Genomic DNA, 25,458 nt, shown 5'->3' on the forward strand with positions numbered 1-25,458 from the left:
ATGGAAGCCAGAGATAGCCGACAATATCCACTCCCCACAAGAGAGATCCACAACTGTTTGGCCCTCACAGGGTCTATCTGACTTCCCATGGTCTATCTGATTTTACAAGTAAACACAGTGGTCAAATAGCTTCAAGCTATTGTTAGTGGCATTAAGGTAAGAACACAGGCAGGATCTGCTCTTTGGGGGGATTTTGAAGGAGCCATTTACAATGATTTGAGTGAACATACCGGCCCGCTTAACCTGCCGTTGAGAGCTTTTGAAATATGTAATCATGGAACAGTAATGCATCTGAGAAATGGGGTAATGAGAACTTTGAGTGAACTGCCTTTGATGGTGTGTAGTGTTGTATCTTCAAATGATCTGAGCACCCCATATGATACTTTTCCTTGCTTTTGGAGTGGTTTGGAACAGGGCTATGGAGGGCCCTCATACCTTACCCCCCACCCCCACCCTCCAGAAGACGTCACCTGAGCTAAGCTTACAGTAATCCTCCGACGTCTCAGGCGTCCTGACACGGGATGTTTTGAACAAAAACACAAAACTCACTACAACACCGTAAGACTCAGAGACGCTTAGGAAATATCACGGATCTTCATCCAATGTCATGTCAGTCAGTTTGCCAGCCAGATTTTTACCCTGACAGCCCTTCCCTGTCCTTACAAAGAAGAAGCTGGCATCTTCTCTTGATTTGATTGTTTTTTTGTTGGTTTGATAGAGCGGCAGGTTTATTATAAACCACAATCTCACTGGTTTTGGCTTCACTCCTCGCTTACTTCCTTATAATGAAACCATTTATCTCACATGTGCTCACCTCACCAAGACAAAACCTTTAAACCTGAATAGAGACAATACTGAAAGGAAACTGGAAGCACAGCCAAATATGATCTTTTCCATCTGTATATTAGGCAATCAGTTATTGAGTCAGTGTTGCTGGTATCTCAGTTTTTAATTTCTTCAACTGTCAACAAAGGAAAGGTGCACAAACAAGTTGCTGGGAAGTAAACATTCTGCGTGTACTTTACTGATGGTGTCATAACTTCCAAGCTCCTTACTCTTGGCTGAACAGTTCAGAGGGAGTTGCAATGAATTCTCTCCTCTAGCATCTTGTAACCTGTCCAGACACGCTCCTAAATGTATCATTGCAGAAAGCTATGAAACAATTTGAGCTGATGCTGCCAGTTTAAATAACTAAACCGTGTGGTCAGAGCTATTATATCATTAATCTTCTCCCTCTCTCCACTCATGCTTTGCCAAGATATGGAAACACCCTCACCTTCAACCCAAAAGAGGTAAAGAGATACCTGAAAGTACTTCTTTTGATATGTATCCCATAATGCTGGTGACAAAAGTGTTTTGAAGTCAGTGCCACAGACCTTTTCAATCATGTTATCTTCATTTCGTTCCCTGCTGCTGGATTGAAATGCATATCCCAGAACAGACTTTGAAAGAAAGAGATTTTGCTGTAACAACACGCAAAAAAACGTGTTCTGCACAATTTAAGTTTGTGTGTGGGGGTCACAAAGTGGCCTTTGCTGGTGGTTAATTGCATACACAGTTCATGTCACTGATGTCATGAACTGTAATAACCACTTGTATGAAGTTTTATGTCTCTGGCTCCCTGTAAATAATAGCCAGTGTTGGCTGTAAACAAGGTAAAGGCCTCTGTGGAGATGTCTGACAGGTAGTATCTCCTGTTATTCTGTTTATCTCTGGTCATTCCTCTAAACATACTTCTTTTTTTTCCATCCGTCACGTATACCCCCACAGTGCATGCACAATCACTATTAAGTTCCCAAAACACTTAAAAAAAAATTGAATTGAAACGAGTAGGTAATGTGCACCGGATGACCTCAGAGTTGTGGAGGTCATTTGGTGACAGTGGTAGATGAGGCTATGACAGTGGTAGATGATCCTACAGTTCAGCACAGGGTCAGAGGTTTGTCTGTAGGGCAGGGGAACACAGCTGGATGCTCAGCTCTGAGGTCGGCTTCAGTGATGGTAATGAGATAAAGAATAGGACAAAAGGGAAACGGGATAAAGAGAGCGATGAAGGGGAGAGAATCTCACTTTCACTTGCCTTTAATGATTTTACAGAGGCTTTACACCTACAGTCTGTTGATTTATGGTTTTTGTAATGTTATAATGCTGTTGTTGTCTTCACAATACTGAGCACAGGCAATACAAATGGCATTTTTTTTGAGCTGGCCATTCATTAGTGAGTGACTCGTCTTGGCCTAGTTAAATCCGGAATGAAAGCCTGATGGGTAGTGACTCCTGACACTGTGCCAGACAGTGACAAACACCCTAAAGGGTTTCTGGCAGGAAGTCTTTAGATTCTTTGCACTGACAGTGATATTACTAGGACACATAGAGTGAAAACTGCATTATGAGGATCATAGTTAGGAAGTAGAAGTGTATCGCCTACAGTTGCTATAAGGGGAAGAGTGTAAACATGATCTGGACTATGATCTGATGTCACCTTGCGACTCCTGAAGAGGGAACAAAAGCAGTTGGAGCATTGTCAGTTGGCACAGATACCACAGTGATCACTTCCATCATAAATTACCGCTCTTCAAAGGATTGGTGTCTGGTGACAGGACGAGTGGGCCGAACAAAGCAGTGTCTGCTGTGACAGAAACTCACATGAAGTGGAAGCGGCTCCTCATAGCGTCTGAGCTGATGGTTTCTGCTGAGAGGACACAGCAGAGCGCACTTTGAGAATGAGGATGCATTCCACCTTCTTCAAAAACTGTGTCAAACAAGTTTTATTCATCTCGAGGCAGTCTGATATTATAAGTGAATGAAAAGAAAATCTACACAATGATGAATATTGATAGTCATTATTTTGAAGTTGTAAGATAAGTTTCTCATCTGTGTATTATCCTGACAATCAGCAATTATTAAAATCTTTTTTACATGAATAATAATCTGTTGTTAGTGTTGATCTAAAATTGCAAGATGGCCAAATGATTCCAGTAAAGAGACTGGATATATTATAGAAGGTTAATGAATTCTCATCTTTTTCCCTAATAATGCCAAAATGAATAATTTTAAAAGTCCAGTGTTTAACATTTAGGAGGCTCTTTTGATAGAAATGGAATATAATATTCATAGATATGTTTCATTAGTGTATTATCACCTGAATATAAGAATTATTTTGTTTCTGTTACCTTAGAATGAGCAGGTCTTTTTTTTTTTGTTTTTTTTTTTACAGATGCCATGGGTCGCCTTCCATGGAGTCCCCCATGTTGAACTGCCATGTTTCTGTAGTAACCCAGAATGGATAAACCAAACGCTGCGTCTAGATAGGGGCGTGCAAGTTTTTTGTGTGTTTTGCGGTCACTATATTTTCTCCTTCGTTTCTGGAAGGGGAGGGTGAAGTTGGGATCTGCAACTACACCACTAAATCCTCCATACTGGACCTTTAAACTTGAATGACTTAGGTGCAATGAAAACAAGCTATAAACCTGACTGACATTTAAGTTGATATGGTGAACTGTTAGCTACTTAACTAGCTAGCTATGCCTATTAGTTAGTTAACTGTTAATTATATCCAGCAGATACAGAGAAATATTAGCATTCATTTGGAATTATGTTTCTGGCCACCTTGTGATTATAATTCCAATTTTATTTTCCTTTAAGGTCAGTTTCTGGACTCCATTAACTTAGGGAAATACTGTCTCTTTTGCTGCTTGCTAGTTGCTGAGGAACTTCAGAGTTGGTAATACTGTTCTGTGAGTTCCTCACTACTCCTTTCATATACACAAAGTCATGTGGTTCATTGTTAATATAAAAATATGGCTGCCATAAAGAAAACATAAACACGAGACTGATGCTCATGCTGATGAAAAACAAATTGGCCAGAGAGCTACAACTCTTACAAGATGAAGTTTGGCAGAAGAAAACTAGAGATGTCCACACCAGAGCAGCCTACAACAGGTGGAAGCTTGCTGCAGGTGGCATGCCTTCAAAGGCAGCAGTGGGAGACATGTTAAGACATCAAACAACTGTGCTGCAGCTTATAGGGAAGCAGCATGCTGCCATTGTGAACTTATGAGCACCCACAGCGTCAGTGAGGTCCAGACATGCAGACATGTTCCAGTTTTACATACAGAATCTGTAGACTGCAGAGTGTTATAGTGTTCTGAATGGTAATGAGCAGGAAACCTTGGGGCACAAATATGCTAAAATAATTATGACTCAATTATTTCAGAAATTAAAGAAAATATGGCTTATAAGATCAAATCTGGGTGATATTTGGTGAGTTGTAGTAAATGCAATAGCCACAGTTTTTATTTTTCAATCAACTGATGTCACCATTGTTGATAATCAGGGAAGAAAAGAATGATGTATTGAAGAAAATGCAAAGTAACAGTCGCCCCCTACAGTCAGGGACCAGAAAAGAAAAGGGTCTCCTCTGCTGCTCCTGCTGAGTGTTAACACTGGATCACACTGGAACAGTCTGTATTCTCATCAAGTCAGGCACTATTTCTCTGAGACAAAATAAAAAGGAAAACAGTCACAATGTGACAGGTCCGTCAGTGCTCTAATGACAGGTTTATCTTGAAGAGAGACAGAGACAAACATTACCTCAGAGCTGCCTCCTCCAGTGCTGCTGCAGACTTGCCGCACACCCCAAAGACAGCGTCAGTTCACCGAGTCTGTACTGATCTGTCCTGGGGGAAATTCCTTTCTACTACTGTCCCTCTCTGCAGACTGTAGTTGTCAGTGTTGGGTCATATGATGATATATTTGTGTGTTTCTACAATGGAAAAATTCCACTATCGTGAACACATGCATGAGCGGCAAGGCTGAAAGCTCAAACTTGGAGACACATGCAGGACAAAGATGGGGAGCAGACAAGCTGTGCTAGATAGAGAACACAAAGCTCAGGTGAAATCTACTTGCTGAATCGTTGTGTCAAATAAGAAAGGACTGTGCCAAAAAATCCTAGATCAACCCTTGACCTTTAGAGCATAAATTATGCTTTATATAAGAGAGCAGTATCAGTGATTGATATTGGCGGTTCACATTTCACACTTTTGATGTTCAACCAGCCAGTTTACTGTGACACAACTACTGCATAGGAACACTTAGATGTACTGAAGGAATTAGACCAATTACTGAAAGTGAAACAAGTGAAAATGCCTTTTTACTAATAGTAACTGTGGGATTGGTGGCCGCCGCAGAAGCGGAGAGAGACGTGGGTCCTCTGAGAAAGGTGTCGCGCGAAATGAGGGCCAGGCGTGTTCGTGGTATTAGCATGAAGACATGGGCTTTGGGTCCCTCCGGGTGGTGGGAAAAGAGATCGAGAGCGGTGTCGCTGATTGAAAGAGCGAGGGCGGCGGTGTTGGTTGGTGGCGGGGTGGTGTTGTGTGCTGTGGTGGTGTGTAGTGTGTTGTGTGTGTGTGTGTAATTGAGAAAGGGGAAACACACAGAAGAAATATCAGTGATGGGTTTGTATGTGTATATGTGACTGGTCATCTCTCATTTTGCTACCTGTCTGTTTCATACCAATGTTGGACAGCTCGTTTGATCAGACATAGCAGTCAAATTGGCTGTCAGCTTCTCTTAAAAATATACAACAGTCAGTAACATTTATAAACCAACATCAGTCAAATCTCAATTATCAGATCTGTCAGCATTATGAATAAGACCAGTCGTACCATTGCTGTCAGACTGTGTAAAACTCTAAATGCCACGGGCATCAGGCATCCTTGTGTGAGAAATCGCAAATTGTGCGAGATTCTTCCCTAAATCCTGGTGATCAATCAAACCCTTTCGAAAACAAGCCTTGGGCAACATATTCAGGAAAAACCCTGCTGTTTCAGCGCTGTGGAGGAGATGTTGAAGATGACTTAGGTGAGAATGAACCCTCCTCTCCAGTGTGAATTTATGATTAATATAACTTGTGTCAACAAAGTCAATATTTAGTTCTGCACAAGAAACAAGCTCATTGAAATTCACAATATCAGCTAACTAGGCTAATCTACAGCCCAAACAGACGTTGTCTGTGGTTTGATAGATTTGGGTGAGAGCAGAATCTGTCTGGAGCTCAGAGGCCTGCCAGATGCTTCTGTATCAACACCTCTTTTATCACCTGAAGAGAGCCATCCTGCCAACTATGACAGTAATTCCATCTGAGAGGGCCACACTGACAGAGGTATCATCCCAGCATGGATGAGTGGGATTGACTGAGTGCACACATTTATATTTGGTGACATGCTTTCTGAGAATTCTTCTGGGTAGTGAGCGCTGTCGACCAATGTTTGGACTTCCTGAATTTATGCATTCAATAAAAAGAAGAGCAGCACATTCCTTCAAAGTTCTGTGCCAACCTGCATAACTGTATTTGCACATGGTAGCCTCTTTTCATGTGTAGGAAAATGGCAATAAAAGAGCTGCCACGATGGCAGGTTAATCCTCCTACATTAACACCCAAGAACACAATGATTTAACATCAAAACTCCAAATGCTTGCTGCTGGTAAAAGCAAAGGAAACAGTCAACACGGTGCCTGATGACTTTCTGGCTTAGGTAAACAAGGTGTCTTATGGTAAGAAAACGTGTGTTGTTTTACACTTGTCTGATTGTACAAACAGTCATGAAGTGTGTCTCATCCTATAATCAACTAATCAAGTGGCAACAGTCAACAGGCATATAGTGGAGGGAACGTGCCACAATGCAGCAGTATGCTTTAAATAGCCCCAGGTGTTTAGCTAAGTTGACTTGTGCACTGTTTTATGGGAAAGAATAAGTGCCTCTGCACACTGTGGGAGACTAAAAGATGGATTTGGCAGCTACTCATTACATCCACAAGTGCTAATTAAAATGTGGTAAACATTTTTGTTTATTTATCATTGTTTATCCTCTTCTACCTCAAGAAAATAGCAGAGTTAGCAAGTTTGTTTAGGGCATACCCGTTGTCATGTGCGTGTCATAACTTAACCACATGTGGTGATTCCTGCCTGTTCTTGTGTGTTGGAATATCTTAATTTTAAAGGGTTCATTATTTGAAACCATGCATCCAGTTCAAACCTAGAAACAGTAGTCTAGTTAAAGTCTTGCAAAGGTGTATCAAACAGATTTAGCACTTGACTATAGCCACAATAGAAGGTCATTGTCCTAAGTAATAATGGCTAGAAAACTACTATAATTGGTCTTTTTTATGAAGAGTCTAAGATCATTGTTATTCATTATTTCCTATTTTTGCTCCAAATTAGTAAATATCCTTGCTTAGATTTTTATATATATTTGTGATCTATCTGAAGCTAATCTCTCAAATCACATTATGTTCTAACTTCATATCCGGTCATACTATTTATGGATTTTGGGTGTGTTTTCTTACAGACTGACAGTATTTTTGGGCATACTAATCCCTTTTGACGTTTTCTTTTGAGAACAACGTGCCACAGCAAAGTCCACAACTGTATGACGATTGCACCTTGAAGAGGAAAAATGCCTTTTGAAATAACAAACACTTGAAGCCAGCTCATTACCTGGGTGACATTATTTCTTCCAAGGCAAGCCTCAACTCTTCATCATTATACAACTCTGCCCATTGCTCACCAACAGAAAATTTATTACCCTCACTCAAATCCAAGTAGAGTAGACAGTATGCATACCATAGCAGGTTAGCTGTGAGAGCAAAGCACTTTGTGTGGAATGCCTTGTGCCAGTGATGAGATGTCAGGTATGAAGCCACACCTCCAGTGCCTTTGACCACAAATAGATTCAAGCGATTAATTAGTGCAAATGAAACAAAACGATGCCATGTTTACGTGTGAGTTCCTGTGAACAAGACTAAGAGTCAAGCCCTGCCTGTAATTGGGCACAGCGGTGCTTTGGGCTAAATGTTACCGTCAACATGCAGATATACTCACAATGACAATGCTGACGTGCAGTGGGTAAAATATTCCCCGTCATAGTGTATGAGCATGCTAACATTAACTAACTAATTAACTGACATTCAACACAAAGTACATCTGAGGCTGATGGGAATGTCATTGGTTTTGTAGATCAAATTACATTTTTTTCACCCGATGAGGGCGCAAGAAGATGAAAAGTCAGGGGATCAACAAAGTAATCACAATTCATTGTGTTGGGACTATGAATGAGTGAACCACATTTCATTCCATTCAGCGAGTTGTGGAGACATTTCACCACACCACAAATGTCAACCCCATGGGGGCTTTAGAGGAAAACTTAAGGGGATCAACAAAATCTAAAAGCTTCATTCTCTGGGGATCATTCATTTATCTATTCAAATGCACAGCCATGCATTGTTGAAATATTACAGGTTGGGACCCTCTGGTAGCTCACCTGGTAGAACTGGTGCCCCATGTACCAAGGCTGAGTCCTTGCTGCAGCCGCCATTCAACTCCTTTGCTGTGTGTTATCCCTTCTCTCTCTTCCCCCTTAGCTGTCACTATCAATCAAAGGCCATAAAAGCCCCCCAAAAATATATCTTTTATTTCTACATATATTTTTTCATTCAGTTTTGAACTGACTGAGAGAAAAAAAAAACCCAAAACAAAATGATTTATGTACCTATGATGCCATTTTGACACTGAAAGTGTCAGTCTTTTTGCTGATATTGTCATTTTTGCTCTGCACACTTTTTAATTTGCAAACTAAATCAGTTATCTTTGTAAGATTTTGTTGTTTGCATAACCGATCTGATGGGGAGGGAACGTGACTGGGTGTGGACTAGGAAACGCACTTGCCTCAGGACCTCGGGGCTTCTGATCTGTACACTGTACAGAAGAGAGACACACAGCTGTCCTGCAATATTCTGTAGACTTCTGTGTTCCATGTTTGCTAAATTTAGCTGTCTTTGAAGTTTTGATTAGGGTCTGTAGGATAAATCACAACAATTCCAGTTGTTTCAGACCACAAAGATCTGCATTCTCATCAAGCATCTTTGAAATCATTTTGAGTCATCAGCTCCTGTGGGAACAAGTCTGAAGATAACCCATTCAGGAAGCCCATATTAGAGTCAATGAGGCAGAGTAGAGCGAAAACACAGAAAATATAGCCCTACAGGTAGAAATACTTATGTGAAGAGGAAGCTTGAAACTGGTTGAATAGACTGCCGTGCAAAAAGGGAAAAAGGCCACGTCGTTAAATGTCAGCAGAACAGGAAGAAAATGCACATGCATGATTTTATGTCATTTCACCTGGAACACAAGTTAACCACCAGATTAGGCAATGAGATTAGAGATAGACATAGATATTTCGTCATTCAGACCAAGCAGAACTGTCAGGGGTGAGATATCTCACTGAGCCGTTGGGTAGTGACAGATCTATTCCCATCATGACTTTACCTCACACACAACAAGGTCACTTGATTTGAATAGCAAGGACTAACCTGAGATAATAAACAAAATGTTTCCGGAACTGCAACATCAAAGCCTGACTGAAATTGACATAAAGTAGTCATTGTTGTATATCCAGGTTTTGACTCTTAAGAACCTGATGGGGCCACCCAACTGTGTGTTTCAAACAAACAAATGTCATCAAGGTAGATAAGCACATAGCCAAATCAAAGGAGACTGTGTAATCTTTTTTACTTCTTTTCTTCTTTTTTTGGAGGCAAAGCGCCTCACAGAGCTGGGTAGAAACTCACTCACAAAGCCTCTCATTCATATTAAAGGACCAGTGTGTAAGATTTAGGGGTTGATTGCCAGAAATATTGCCAGAAATGGAATATAATATTCCTGTTTTCCTGATTTCATTCAATCTCTTGAAAATAAGAATAATTGTGTTTTTGTTACCTAACAATGAGCCCTTTATAGAGGGAGTGCATCCTCTTCCACAGAGCCCGCCATGTTAAACTGCCATGTTTCTACAGTAGCCCTGGACAGATAAACCAAACACTGGGTCTAGAGAGGGCCTTTTTGTGGCTACCGTAGTCTCTCCTACACACTTGGAAGGGGAGGGTGAGCGGAAGGGTTATCAGTTGGTTGTAATCTGTAACCTCACCGCTAGATGCCACTTAATCCTACACATTAGTCCTTTAAGTGGGCGGCTGATTGTCTACAAGGGGGAGCTATTTGGTCTGCATCAGATCAGTCATACAAATTTCAGTCAGTGCCACCAAAATGCAGTGGAATCTACAATCTCAATAATGCATCTTATTTCAGGTTAATTAATTTAGCTGAGTAGCATTTTGAATATATAGCTTGAAGCTTAAACAAGTAAAAACATTCCTGTGTTTTTGCTATCTGTTGTCTGGTCAATTACTATGTTCATCATTTGAATAAGAGTACAATCAGGGGTTTCCATTGTTCTGGGCAGATATGCATCTGCAGGATCTGGCCTGTGCAGGGCTTCATTTCCACTGAATTGTTGGCTCAGAGCTGCCCTCTGTGTGCATACCTGTGCTTGTGCATGAGTCTCTGTATGTGTATGTGGTTCTTTTGGGTTTTTATTGCTTGCACCTTGCCTGCACCAAGACAAACAGGGCAGTGGAAGTTGACATTTGGGGCCAATATCTTTTGTATTACTCCACAATGTTGTGCTATATGCAAACATGTCATGTATACGATTTAAAACATAACTTTATTTGCTTCCAAAAGAAATGTTCTAGTCTGAACAGGGTCCTAAACTACATCTAAAAATCTACTTTTATCTTCAACCTCTCAACACGTCCATGCTTTCCTTTGAGCATCTGAAACTTCAAGAAATCAGCATTAAAGGTAAATTTCCAGAATGGTCACATCACTTCTACCTTTTATGATTTTGATCAAGGAATGCCTCATGCTCATCTCTGATCAACTAAGTGCATAAAAAAAGATGAGACTTCTCTTTTAAATCAGGCAGAAAGGAATGCACATTTACTCTCAACATGCCTTGGGGCCTTGGCCTGCACCAAACATGTTTTTGGAGTACAGAAAAGAAGACTAATAGCACCTACTGGGGGCTCCCACATGCATATAACTGTATCATAAACTGCTATTATGGAACACTTCCAAGTTCTCCCATAAGACTGAATTTCTATTTTTATGGTATCATATACAAATGATAAACAAATTACAAACAGTAATGCCTAAAATGTGCTAATAAAAAGGTAGACTGAAAAAAATGTACCCTAATCAGATTGCCCTTATTTATTCTTCAACTACTTTGTCTCGCATCAGTAAATGTGTAGAAAATTATATTAAGAGGACAATATACTTGAATTTTAATTTACTTTGCAATTGCTGTAATGCTATTGTCATACATTACCCCATAATTAGTTATTCTTTATGAAGATTTCGCACTAATCTCACAAAATACTGATTCTTTTTTCCAGAGCTGACTTTATAATCCTATAATGAATCTGTCCTTTAATTTTAAAGTCAAAAGATGTACTGTCATTCGTTGTGTGTGTGTGTGTTTGTGAGAGAGAGAGAGAGAACACATGCATGCAAGTGGAGGCATGAGTGTGTCTGAAGACTTTCATCAACTTTTCTAACATCTTAGCCTGCTGCTGTGCTTTGGCTGATTTTCCTGATTTTCTTTCTGTATTATTAACAAAATCCTGTTCTACCAAGACAGTGCCCACAAATTATATCAGTGATACTTCACACAGTCTTTTCTGGTGAACTCAGCCCCGAAACAAAACATTCACAGTTCAACAGATCCTCTTGAAAAGAAAGTGTAAGTGATACAGAGGAGGCACGCAACCTTCCTGGCACTGTCACAGCTTAAATGAGCCCTCACACTTTAAGCTTCACAGGAAAAAAGAAAAATCAAATGAAAGACTACCTTAATGAAACAATGACTAAGGTTTTCAAATTGGGAATACCCTCTCTCATTAAAGACTTTTAAGATCCATTTCCCAAGCCATCTGATTCATCAGCTACAAAAATATGCCAAAGCAAAGGGGGATTTCACAATATCACACACTTAAAATACACTGTGTTCATGGGAATAATTGGAATATTGAAAATAACAGGGATACAACTTAATATGTTGTGTGTTTTCTTGTGTTCTTAGAGTCGGATCAATGATACTACCTCTAACTGAGCAAAAGCCCCGATGACAAAGGTTGAAAAGCTTCTTCAGCTTAGCCTCAACCTTAATAGTGGCACTGTGGGGACACCTAACATAGAATTAAATGCAATTATGAAAAAATGTTTCCAACCCAAGAGGTGCCTGTGAGAGGGAAACCAGAGAAGCTGTATTCATTTCACACAGCCCCGGGTGCTGAGAGGATATGGCAGTCCTTTTCATATTGGCAGCTGTTTGATCAGACTAACAGCGCTCCTTAGCTGTACCATAGCTGCAGGTCTCATCTAAACTCCTCATCAGATTCAAAGGAGACACCGCGTCTCCAGTGCACTCCAGGCTCTTTCCATAAACACACCTGAATTATTCCTTTGAGCACTCTTGCTTGATACTGGCCTCCATTTTTCTTTGTGAATGCAGTCTCGAGGACCAACAAAACCTCACGGTGGTAGATGTGTTTCACATAGTCACTCTTATATCTTCCAGCAAGGGTGTGAAATTTTACCGTGAGGGAATCTGATAGCTTGTAGATCAATTGTGGCTGATAGTCTTCTCAGTGCATTGTGGGAACTAACAGGGAAAGTAAAGGGCAGCAAAAGAGAGAGAGAAAGAATTCACCACAGACACTGACAGTGAATGGAGGTGTAGTTTGCATGTGTGTTGATCATGGTTATCAGAGCCATAGTAGATGACTGATAACTGAGGTGTGGTGTTGTGTAAGTGTGTGTGTGTGTGTGTGTGTGTGTGTGTACGTGCGTGTGTGCACATGTGTGCATACGTGTGAGTGCCCGTGCCATCTGAGTGACTGCACAACAAAGAGTCTGAATGGATTTAGTCAAAGCTCAAACGCTGATGCAGCTGCATTCCGGGAGGTTTATGATGTGAAACACCAAAGGAAAGGAAACAATGATCACATTCATGAGATGTCATTTTCTTCCACTTTTATCTGAGGAATTTGTTGAGTTTTTTTCTTCCTTTTTTCATAACGTAATGTGTCCACCTTATCCAAAGTGAGCCTTTGTTAGAAGGCTTTGTTTGAAAAAGCTTGACCTCATTCTCACTAATAAGGCACAGGTCAGTTGCCTCTACAGTAGCATCCATCCACATGTACTTCCAGTTCAACTACAGAAAATATAAAAATCGTTAGTGACAATTACTCCAACTTTAATTATAGAACAGTTCAATTTCATAATATATATTGTTCCACTGTTTATTCACACAAATACAGCATAAAAATGTGAAACATGAAACTATGCTACATTCCATTTACATGTAATGTAAATGGTTGATTTAGTGGTTTACTGGTTGATTTAGAACTGTAACTTATTATTTCAATGTAAACCTGTAAATGCTTTCTGAAGATGCATATTTGTTATTTTAACACTCATTAAAAAAATTATGTTTTGCCTGTATAATATTGTAATTATGTCATTTTCATATCATTGCCTTTTTTGATGACTTGGCATTATCAAAATAAGGGTAAGCAGTAGAAGATGGGAGAAAAATTAGAGCCAGAAGTGGAGGTGAATAGAAACTGAATTATTTTTTTCATAAACCTTGTTTTATGGTGCAAAAAGAAAAGAAATATCTACTTTTTGTGTTGTCACTGAGAACCTTTAATAAATTTGCAGTCATTGGTGAAATGACACAAATTGGACCCTGCATGTAGCTTTCATGATGATAATTGTAATATCTTACAAAGGAAATAGTAGAAAGCCACTAAAGGTTGTTCTGCAGTAATGGTCATCCCAAACATTTCCAGAAAGTTGTACAGAAACAACGTCTCCCACTTCTAACTGCAACACTACACCATTAGATGCATTGTCCTCAGCATCTGCAGTTGTGGTTTCGCGGTCAGCCGCCATGACTGTGGCATCTCCATTCTTGACCAGTCTTAGTCTCATACTTCTATCAGAGTGTGCTACATGGCCAGTAAATCTGAAGTAATAAACTCCTCTTAATGGTGCAGTGAAGAAACCTAAAACACAAACAGAAGACAACAGTCCCAACTGTTAAGTGAAGTTATTGAAACCAATTCTGCTAATTTCTCAAATAAAAGAAGTCTGATTACTACCTGTGTTTGGGTTGTAGTGGTTTCCGATGTTGGTAAAGACATTTCTGTAGATGAGTGGAAGAAATTCTTCGATGCTTGTGTTACCTTCACCAGCTGCCCGAAGGGAGGCAGAAAAAGCCAGTTTTCTCACTGTGGAAAAGTTAAAGAACATCATACAATTAAATCTGAATTACTTTTACACATGTGCAAAATACATACACAGAGGCAAAACTGATTTACCTCTGTTGGTATTTTGAAGTTCCTGCACTGCCGCCTCTTGTCCTAAAATCATGAGGCATACATTTATAATCATGTGCACACAATTCATCACACAAATCATAAACCCTTAACCTTTACCTTCCTGCTGTTTGCCCAGCTCCTCCACACGGTCTTCACTTACTGTCAATCTTTGCTGCAGAGAGCTGAGCTTCTGCTGAGTGACTGCAAGCTCTGTAGCTTGAGCTAAAGTGACAGAAAAGTGGGATCATATTGTTTGAAAATCAGAGACAAAAATATCCAAGTCATGGTTGGTTACATTGTCAAAGCATGGCATAGTGTTTACCGTCATTCTCCATCTGCAGTTCATCTTTCAAGCTCTCAGCAGCGGTCATCCTGGCCTCCATGACTGCAACAACAGCACTCATGTTAACTCAGCTACATGTATTTTCTTATAAAGTGAGTCTTTTATTACTGTGTACCTGTATTCGCCTTCTGCAACTCATCCACCAGGCTCTCAGCAGCTGTTACTCTGTTTGTCAGGTGCCATATCTCCAATCTCTGCTCCATTACAATGTCTTTCAAAATCCTCAGTTCAGCCCAGATGTCAGACTGAAGCACGAGCTCTGGTTCACCTCCCTCAACTTCAGTACCGGGCCTCTGTGTTTGAGCCTTCTCTTCCCCGCCCTCAACAGCTTGAAGCAAGATGTCATTGTCACTGCTGTGTTTCTGAGCTCTGCAAAGATAGCAGAGTATCAGTACCAAGAAAACCAAGGAAGTCTTCATCTTCGTTTGGAAACAAGCACTGCTTAGTTTGCTGTCTGTGCCACAGTTTGTTGTGCACTGCAATGGCTATTTATGAATAAGTTCAAGGGCAGATATGTCAGGTGGATTGTGATTTGCCAAAGCTGTGAGAAAGCACACCTGTAACTTTGAGTTATGTGACAGGTGGTGGAGATAGAAGGAGGGTGAGAGCAGTAATAGTGACTCAGTGGTTCTCAACACAGATGGTGAGTGGGTGGTTGTATCTGGAGTCCCGCCGATCTAAAGTTTTATATTGGCAAAGTTGTTTTTCTTCTTCGTTTAATTATTTTACCCATCTCACCCAAAAAACACACACTCAGTGGCCACTTTATTACGTACACCTGCAAAATCAAATGCAATTCAATACAACAGTTCAGTCATATATTCTACTAAAAGAATAATAAGCTAATAATGTTCAGTTTTGATTGACACTGTAGAAAAAACAATTGTAGTTGGTGTGAACTAGACTGCACTTTCTTGTTTATAATGTTTTTCCCACTGCATTTACAAACATGAGGGGAAAAAATATTAGAAACACATTTCGATATAATGCAGTTCAGTAAAACACCATCACTAACTACAACCTCAATTTTTTCACTGCCACTGTAGTTCCTCCAACACACTTCACAGCCTCTTTTCATTCCCAGGTCGTCGAATACTGGTGCGAAAGGTGTTCAGTTGGTTCAAATCTACAGCTAGATGCAACTAAACACACTGGTCCAGTGTGTAACATTTAGGAGCTCTATTGGCAGAAATGGAATATAATATTCATAGGTATGTTTTCATTAATATATAGACACCTGAATATAGGAATTGTTATGCTTTTATTACCTTAGAATAAGCCTTTTTTTTTTACTTACAGACGCCACGGGTCGCCTTCCATTGAGTCTGCCATTTTGAACCTTCATGTTTTTGTAGTAGCCCAGAATGGACAAACCAAACACTGAGACTAGATTTGATGGGGAGATTGATGCAAGGGAGTTGCACACTGGACCTTTAAGTGAGAATGTAGTTATTATTAGCCTTCTTTTTGATTACATACACAAACAGCATTGGATATCATTGCCCACTCTGCTTCAGATAAGGAATACAGATCTGACGAGACCTTTGCACTAACAATGTTGCAACATGATGAGATTTTCCATTGGTGGTCTGTGGATTTTGCTGTCAGCCAGAAAAATCGCTATTTGTCAGGTGTTCTCCAGAATGGAGCTGGAACTGGATCTTATATGCCTTGAGTGCAAAACGGGCATCCTTACAGTACCCTAGGCTTCCCGCAAGTTATTGTGAAGAGTTAGGAAATTTCCCACTGCAACAAGACCATTATCTGGGCGTGTTTCTTGTGAGTCATAAGCGTGTGCATCAGTGACAAGTTAGACAATTAGACAGAAATAACAACAAATCAACCTGTCGTTAAAAAAATATTTCTTGAAGCGTATAAAGTGCAGTGAATGACATGATTTATGCTGATTGCTGCTTGTGTTTATGAATAAGAATATTGAGCAGCTGTCAGTCAGAATGAAACTGCTCACTGCCACATACAACAGGATTTAAACACACAGGCATCAATCTTTCTAACAAAACACTGCTAGCGCTTATGTGGTGGGCAAGAGAACACAACTGAGTGAGAATGTTGTCTTTAGTAGAACAGCAGATACACTGTGCAGTTTCATGTCTAATCATTCAAGAAGAGGCTGAATTGTCTTTTAATACTATTTTTCAGTATCCTGTACTCACTCTGCTCTCTATAAATGACAGACCTGTCATAAAACCTTGCTGTAGGGGTAAACACAAACAAATGTACATATCCCACAGACGTTTTAAAGAAGAGTTTTTTTGGAAAGAGAACACAGGGTTTTCTATCCTGGTGCCGGAGGGGGCAGAGATAAAGAGAGTAATAGTTAGACTGCGGTCACATTGGTATGTAGACAGTCATGAAAGCAGTGCAGTACCTGTTGCATCTTGCAAATTCATTTGCTGAATATTGTGAAATTTCACCACTTAAATTGGGGTGGCCCTCTTTTTTTAATCAAAACTCAAGGTGATGGCGGTGCAGTTAGATAAACACAAATTATTTGCATAACAGATGATCTACTGATACACTGGTCTACCGCATCATCATCTTCATTATAAGTAATAAAATCTCCACAGAGACAAAATATAATTATGATGTATAGATGTTGATGATTGTAAAATGGCAAAAATAATTTAGTGAAATCTTTTAAATACCAGCTTGAACATCATTTTAAATCTAGAATGAATTAGTCACCTAGCCTATGTATATTTATAGCTGGTTCCTTATCTGCATAGTAACTGGATGTTAAAGAGTTGAGAGAGTCCCACCATGTTCACCATCTTATTTTAGTGTGTTATCATGCAAACATTTGCCAATTAGCATCAAATAAAAGTACAATAAACCAAAGTACTGAAGAAATTAAAATGATGGCACTGGATAAAAAAGACGCTCACAAACGTTTTTATAAATCATCCGATGGGAGTGGGATATTAACTTTTATGGCACTCCATCCAAAAGTTGTTGAGACATTTCACTGAAACCAAAAATGTCAACCTGACCTGCTGGTGGTGCTACGATTAATCCACTTGGAACCATGAATATCTGTACCAAATATCATGGCAATTCATCTAATAGTTGTTGGGATATTTCAGCCTGGACCAAAGTGATTGACCTGCCGGCAGACGAACTGACAATAGACATATTTATATCACTATTAAGGTGTATCTGCACATGCTTTTATTTACCCAGCATTTGAGATCTTGAAGTAAAACATTTAAAAAATCAAAATCCAAAATCCATCCAATCCACAGAACACAGTGTCAACAGTTTTCATCTGGACAAATGCAGAAAACAGTTTTTGATCACAATTGTTGACAAGGACATTGAGTTTTTGTATTGTTGTGGCAGCACAATCTCAAAGAATGAATTCTTAAAACCTCAGTAAATAAAGCCAAAACTATCAGCATGGCTGCACACAACTAGCAAGATTTATTTTGGTGAACTGATACATTTCATACTATACAGCCCTAGCCTAATTTTGAATAAGACAATACAGTACACCCAGAAAGTTAAAAACATGGTTTGTGGTGTCAAAAGTCACACATGCCAAAGATATCTGGCATTACATTCTGTCAAAATGACATTTAACAAGGCAACGCATCACCTGTGGTTTCCCTCCCATTGGTCAGAGAACCTGTTGCCATAGCGTCGACCTGTGATTAAGACTCCAGTAAATCTTCCCACCCAGAGAGCCTCGCAAAAGAGCTTCCCCTCAGGTCAATCTACTCCTGCAAGGATGAGCCTTGCTTTCCTCTGTATCTGCCCTCGGGGCTCTCATATTCTAACCTGGATCTTTTCCTTCTGGCTTTCTCCGACTGGAGGCAAAATGACGGATTTAAGAGCTTAGTTAGACTTTTCTGTGCATGCAGTTTGATTAATTCAATTCAGAAAGATGGAATATTAGGGATATGGTGCAATATCTGCTGAAATGTGATAAGATGACACCTAGGCAGAGCTATCGGGCACCTCAAAGTGACAGGCAAACTTACATACCTTCCTTCATTCTCCTCTCAGGCAAATTCCTCTCTTGCTGTCTTTCAGTCTGTTTTTCAACTCACTTTTTTGCTCATTTTTTCTGTTCCCATAGGCGTTACAGTAAGACAAACATCATCTTTAGCTGTGTACTTTTCTGTTATGAGTAATTTATAAAAATCCTGTTGTTGTTTAACCTATTTTTTCTGTGCTCGCCTTGTGTCTTTTCATGCCCAGATCCAAGGCCAGATACAGTAAATGTGACCCGCTCATTTAAATCATTTGCTGCAGGGTTGTTCTACTTTTTAATAAACTTGGCCATTAGGTTTTTCACTGAAATTGAACTCTCATGGGCAATTCTATTGTCTCCTCATGTAATTAAGGCATTCTGTCAATGATCAATCATCATACTCTATTGTCAATATAATTGCTTATAATAGAAATGTTGACACATAACATAATCTACAATAATAACTCTCTCTGTGGTGCAGGTAATCACTCCACATATTGACCAATCACTCTGCTGTGCTTCAAGACCCATTTCCTTCCCAGCCAATCACACTGAGCAGTGGGAGGCCGGAGGTTGAGTCTGTGCACTCTACACACTGCTAGCTACTGTACGAAGTGAGCTCCACTGCGGGTAGTTAGCCTGAGCCTAATCTAATGATGCATACTTCCCCCTGTTTATGGCAGCCGGGGAAGAGGGAGCGCTAGCCTGTGCTTGTCTGCTGCTGAGAATGCCCATTAACGCTTGTTTCCCCCTCAGGTGATGACCACCTGAGCTATCAAAGACAAGCGTGTCTGTAACACCACCCTCCTCCTCCTCCTCTCATCACACTCCATCCCCACCCCGCCTTTGCGCCGACCTCCATCCAGACACATGCTGTACAGTCGCTTGCAGTGTTTTTTTCCCTCCTAAAGTGGCCTTTTAAGAGTAGTTAGATTTTGTGTATCATCATCATCATCATCATCACCATCATCATAATTTTTTTATTTTTGTATCCAGTGCAGATTGACAGTAGTCACATAGAGACAAATGACAAAGACTTTTATTTCTTATTCTTTATTGTATCTGGGAATACATGATTATGAATCAGTTTGTTAAAATTACAAAGAGATCTACTCACTCACCTAATATGCATGCAGATAGTTTTGAGTTTATTTGCCAGGGTTTTGTCAGTCTGTAAGATTTCTGCTCCCTACCTTATACAATGGAGGTGAATGTGATTTTGTTCATGGCGCAAAAAAATACATTAAAAATTCAAATTCAACAGAAAACTCTCAGCAAAGAATGTCTCAGCATAATACAATAAAATAAGACTTAAAGGGGAATGGTTTTTATGGGGAGTTTGGGGAGTTTTCCTTATTTGAATCCAAGGTCTAAGGATAGTGGGTGTTGAATGCTCTACAGAGGCAGAGTCCCCTTGAGGCAAATTTGTGACTTATGATATTGGGCTATAAGATTGTCTTTACTTTCTTTATTATTAATAATAATTGGGGCATTTCATGCCCTTAATTAAACAGTGTAAAGGAGAAAGATGACAGGAAACAAAAAGTAAGAGAGAGATGTGGAATAACATGCTACACAGTTTCATACTTCAGCACTGGGCCAAAAAATTAACCAGTTAGGCAAACTTTACCCAGTACCAACATTTTGTTTTGACCCACTCTCAGGGTTATTTTTAATATTAAATGACTAGTTTGCAGGATTTAGTGGCATCTAGCAGTGAGACTGCAGATTGCAACCAACTGAAACCACTGAATCCACTCTCAACCAAGCGTGTAGGAGAAACTACAGTGGCTGCGAAACTCATGAAAAACCTGAAAGGCCCGGTGGTTCAACCCAATGACCTCCACAGAAGAGGACCCACTCCCTCTGTAGATAAAAAACGGCTCAAGATACACATATTATTTACAATCAATAACAAACACTGACATGAAAGTTTAAAAAGAGAATGATTATATGAGTTTTCAAAGTTTAAAAAATAACACTGACACTGGGTGAAAACAATCCATAGTCTTGGGTGGTTCCATGAGTACTGGGTGAAGTTAACTCTTAGTGCGCTGATGTCCCACATTAAGTAAGTTTTGACCCAATAATTTTCACCCAAAAAAGCATCCCCCCGAGCGCAATGCGGGTTGAGTGGTTTGCTCAAGGGCATGTCATCATTTACTATTGACTGCAGGGAGAACATTCCCATTCATTATCCTAAACCCTCATTTTCCCAAATTGTCCCTCAGATCCCCTGCAACCAAAGATAAATTAATTCAATGCAAAAATTCTGCAGAATCATATCATTACATGCATATGTGTAATTCACCTCAAGATTGGTTCAATAGGACATGCTATCAGTGTATATTTAACAAACACTGGCGCTACACAGCAGGCCTAATGATGAACAGTGGCTTAATGGCCCTATCTGTCTCTTCTGTAACCATCCAGTCCTATAACCCTCTTACAGTCCCTCTTCCTTTGTCCAGGAGATTTCAGAACTTCCTGTCACTGTCTCTAAACCAATAATAGATGTGTGTATCTTCCCCTGTCTGCCATGCGTGATTCACTGTCCCTGAAACACAGCACCACCTAATCTTGAGGAGCAGATAAAGCTAATTAGGGGAAAGAGGCATCAATCACAGCTCTAGGGTTCGTTATGTATTGTACATACCAAGAGTGGCATCTCAGTCACTGGGTGTGTGTGAAATCTTGAGTCAGTCACACACAAATAGCTATTATTATGAGTTATGTCAGGAGGAACGTCTAAGATCCCAAAGAATGAAAAAGTTGTACTGAATGTTTCCTTCATTCTACTGGGACTAACCAGCTATTATTGTTTTGTATAAAATTACTGCAGAAATCCGTCTCTTTTGTTGAAATGACCTTCGACAGTATAACTCATCTCAGAGACCAGAATACTGGCGCACAGCTCTGTTTGGATGTGCAACATGCATTAATACAGCTGTCACAGGGACACCCACACCCTTTCCGATGATTACAGCAGGTCCAGGAGGTTCGCCGAACTCTGAGCAGAAGCAGAAGATCAGCTTATAGCTTATTAAAAAGGAAATTATCTTTACTCATTTGTTTATAAAACCTTTATATACTTTAGTTGGTTCAAAATACCCTCACGATTAATGAAGATTTGGTACATATTCCCTTATGTTTTTTTGAGATTGTTCTGTTGTATAAGACACTAGTGTTGTCTGGAAGAAAGCCAAAAGTTTAGGGAGTAGAACTGCATTCACCCTGTAGGTGGGAGTGTAACTCTTTCTATGTTACAACCTATGGTAGATTGGTTTTGAACTTAGAGTTTATGAGACCTTACACATAAATATAAGACTATAATAATTTTATTTCAGAAATCAAACAACACATGATCATTGCTTTTATTAGCCATCATTAAATGTGTGTGTGTGTGCGTGTCAAACAGGCATGTGTTGATGGATGACGCTCATGTTGAGCTCACTAGCAAGGTGTGAACAGGTATGTAAATAGGCATGGATATTTACTGTGTGACATGCCCTGACAAGAATGGATTATATACTTTAACAACTTTACTGAGGAATAATGTTCACTGTATACAGTGGCAAGAATTGGTGCATAATCAAACAAGTATGTCAGGTGAAATATATGTAATTATTATAAAACAAAAACACAAATTCATATTCCTCCTAATAAATAACATTTGTCAATTATCCCCAAACCACATTGGTGTTTTTTTTTTATATTTTACTAAAATACTTTGCAGTTTATGAATCTAGCATGAAAAATATGATACATCCATCCATAATGTGTCTGATACAAAAAATACACCATATAGAGTATTATAAAATTATATAATATAAAATACTTCAAAGACAAAACAAAAACAGCAGCACAGGGTCAAAGAAAAGAGACAAAGTTGTTTAGGCACTGTAATGGGAACTCTTACAAAGAAATGTCTTCGGCTTTTACCACCATGTTATCAAATTATACATCATCATCTGATAACAGAAAACTGGGATAAAAGTCTTTCAGTTTGGAAAAAAAAGAGCTGGGTACAAGCTAAAGGTTGCCTGTTATCATTTTTCTGCTTTACTCACATCTGCTTAAGATAACTAAGACAATGGCAAATGGTTTTATTCTCGTGGTATAATAAATATCTTTGCATCTCTAAAGTTTTGGATTCAGATTTAAATGGGTTTTTGAAAATAAACACGTACTGCCTATTCGCAATTCGAGTGAGAAATTAAAGAAAACGTTAATTTGACATTACAGGGTTTTAAGGCAATTGCTTTGAAAACAGAAAATGACAGTTTCTTTCTGAATATTCCACTCCTCTTACAGCAACGTTTTAATATTTACTTCAACATAAGCAAGATTAACTACTCAAACCAATCATCGAACACAGACAGTGGTATACCTTATGACATTGATAAATAGTGATATGAGTCCGCTGGAACTGAATTAAGTTCTGTAGTAGCCACAGCACATCTCTAAAAGTTAGAGTGGGTTGGCTGTGATGAAGACGTAGATCCTGGCCTGGAAAGTGGTAAACGTCCCCTGTCTCCAAAGCTTCATCTCCACATTTATTAAGAAATCCCTTGGACCCTCAACCTGTCGATGCAAGTACACAGCACCTGTGTAGGCATTCAGCTTCCGGGTGCTGAAGTAGTTTTCCTCATTTCCTTGCGTGATGCTGATGATGACGTTGTCTCCCGAGTAGGCAGGGGAAGGTCCAATGCGGAAAATCTGAGCAGGGATGACGATGTTGGATTGGAAGCTGAGGTAGTAGTAGGTGATTCTCAGAGGAGAGTTTTGACACTCCAGGTAGTTAGGACAGCTGATCCGCTCACACCGCCTACAAGGGGCACAGGAAAGGTAAGGTAAGGTAAGGCAACTTTATTTGTGTACCTCTTTTCAACAGCAGGGCAATTTAAAGTTCTTTACATAAGACATAAAGTGTGTTGTCTTATAGGGGAAGGTCAGATAAGTTAAGCGATAATAATTCCCATTAATTCTCTCTACATTAATACTTGAAACAATAAGAAGCTAATATCTCCAAAAAGTGTTATAAACCAAACAAAGAACACGCATGTATCTAAAGCTGATTAATGACTTTTCCTGATTTATTTTAAATATATATATATATAAATACATTTTTATGTATCTCTCTTCTTGTTTTTAAAGGAAACCATCCCAAAAATGACATCACATAATTATTCAACCTTGTGTGAATCACAAAAAAATAACAGAATGTCAACCTTTTGGAAGATCCACGAGGCATCACATTGAACATTGATATAGGTTTTAAACTGATTGGATCACTTACGTGTCAGACACTTTGCGGTAATTTGGTGGACAGTTGAGAGAAAGGCAGCGGTAGCCTCCTTGGATGTTGTAGCAGGTCTCAGCTAGAGAGCAGTTATGGGCCCGTGTCGTACACTCATCAATATCTAAAACACACAGATAATGCACAAGGGCTTGTTTACTGCCTGGAGCTGAGGAAATGTGTGTTAGTCACAGGACAATTGAACTTCGAGGTAAAGCCTCATTGCTGAAACATGCAAAAAAAAGTCCATGTGGGGAAAAACTGCTCAAGTAAAAAATTCAAATTAGCGAGACAAGATTTTAAGTCCAATAAAGTTTTATAGCCTGTGTAATTACTGAGCAACTGTAAAAGTACCAATTATATTTATCTCAGCAGAACAATTACTACACACTCTATATAGAGTTAAATGGGTGCAGAGACATTTTTAAAATCTATTTCAGAGTAGAACTCACTTGACAAACTGCATTAAAGCAGCTACAGTACAGTGGGTGCATGCATTTTTGTTTGTTTTGTTTTAGAGGGGCATTCACCTCTGCATGAGCGTCCATTTGGAGACATGGTGTATCCATATTCAGGACAAGTGCACTGGTAACTGCCAGGAACGTTCACACACTTATAGGTGCATAGATGGCCGATGCTCTGGGAACACTCGTCAATGTCTGGGTGACAAGGAGAAAGTAAATCATGTGCAATTGATTCATAAACGTGTCTGAACATAAGTATGGTATAAATACGGTATTTGTGATTTGTAATGGAGTGTGCCCCACCTTCACAGGTGTGCCCATCCTCCCTGAGGTAGTATCCCTGTCTGCAGTAACACTGGTAGGAACCATAGATGTTGGCACACTCCTGACTGCATGGGCTGGCCAAACACTCATTCACATCTGGAGATTAGAGGTTAGAGCTCATTACTGTCACAATTCAGTTGATCAAAGGATTTCAAATGTATTTATCCTAACATATAAACAAGATGTTGTTATTAAGCCGATTATGTTTTTACTGGTTTTTGCTTGAAGGCATGGCATGATGTACAGCTAAATACACTAACTACCGTCCCTCTTCAGCAATAAGCTGTATAGTGGCCAGCTTTAATATCGACACAGTCTAATAATCTGTACTGTTCATGCACATACTGGTACACCAACAAACACATACATACACACACAGAGACATATTTTCACCTGCAGATTCACAAAAACATACAACCACATGCACCAACATGTACACATGGATGCACACACTCTTTCTCACACCCATGCAGGCCGACATCAATGCACACACACCTTCACAGGTCTTGCCATCGCTGGATAAGCGGAAGCCAGAGGTACACGAGCATTCATAGGAGCCTGGGGTATTCTCGCAGGTCTGGGCACACAGGCGGCCTGGGTAGCGCCAGCACTCATTTACATCTGAGAGGAAGAGGCAGTGTCATCATACCCCTGTAAGTGTGTATTGCATTGAGTTTGCACCCACGTGTGCAAGTGCACATGTGCAACCAAGCATGAGTGGGTTTTATGAGGGGCCGTCAGGGAC

The 25,458-nt window shown here is 39.7% G+C and overlaps 2 protein-coding genes across 2 annotated transcripts in view; both read right to left on the bottom strand.

The window, feature by feature from the left end:
* Nucleotides 1-13,611: 13,611 nt before the first annotated feature.
* Nucleotides 13,612-15,079, bottom strand: LOC118324795. The gene is made up of 6 exons (XM_035657263.1): nucleotides 14,748-15,079; nucleotides 14,612-14,674; nucleotides 14,407-14,511; nucleotides 14,290-14,331; nucleotides 14,071-14,199; nucleotides 13,612-13,974 (listed from the first exon to the last, which is right to left on the bottom strand). The coding sequence occupies exons 1-6, from the start codon at nucleotides 15,049-15,051 to the stop codon at nucleotides 13,691-13,693; spliced, it is 927 nt and encodes a 308-aa protein (XP_035513156.1). The 5' UTR covers nucleotides 15,052-15,079; the 3' UTR covers nucleotides 13,612-13,690.
* A 6,891-nt stretch (nucleotides 15,080-21,970) lies between these two features.
* The window catches only part of LOC118324881 (fibulin-2-like), a 28,622-nt gene continuing 25,134 nt past the window's right edge, over nucleotides 21,971-25,458 (bottom strand). Inside the window, exons 13-17 of the mRNA XM_035657377.1 lie at nucleotides 25,209-25,334; nucleotides 24,693-24,809; nucleotides 24,456-24,584; nucleotides 23,926-24,049; nucleotides 21,971-23,454 (exon numbers count right to left, since the gene is read on the bottom strand). Of these exons, the coding sequence (XP_035513270.1) occupies nucleotides 23,097-23,454; nucleotides 23,926-24,049; nucleotides 24,456-24,584; nucleotides 24,693-24,809; nucleotides 25,209-25,334 (854 nt within the window). The 3' untranslated portion in view covers nucleotides 21,971-23,096. The remainder of the gene's footprint in view (nucleotides 23,455-23,925; nucleotides 24,050-24,455; nucleotides 24,585-24,692; nucleotides 24,810-25,208; nucleotides 25,335-25,458) is intronic.

The sequence above is a fragment of the Morone saxatilis genome, unplaced genomic scaffold (assembly GCF_004916995.1).
Source record: "Morone saxatilis isolate NCDOM2014 unplaced genomic scaffold, NCSU_SB_2.0 Contig15, whole genome shotgun sequence".
NCBI classification, from domain to species: Eukaryota; Metazoa; Chordata; class Actinopteri; family Moronidae; genus Morone; species Morone saxatilis.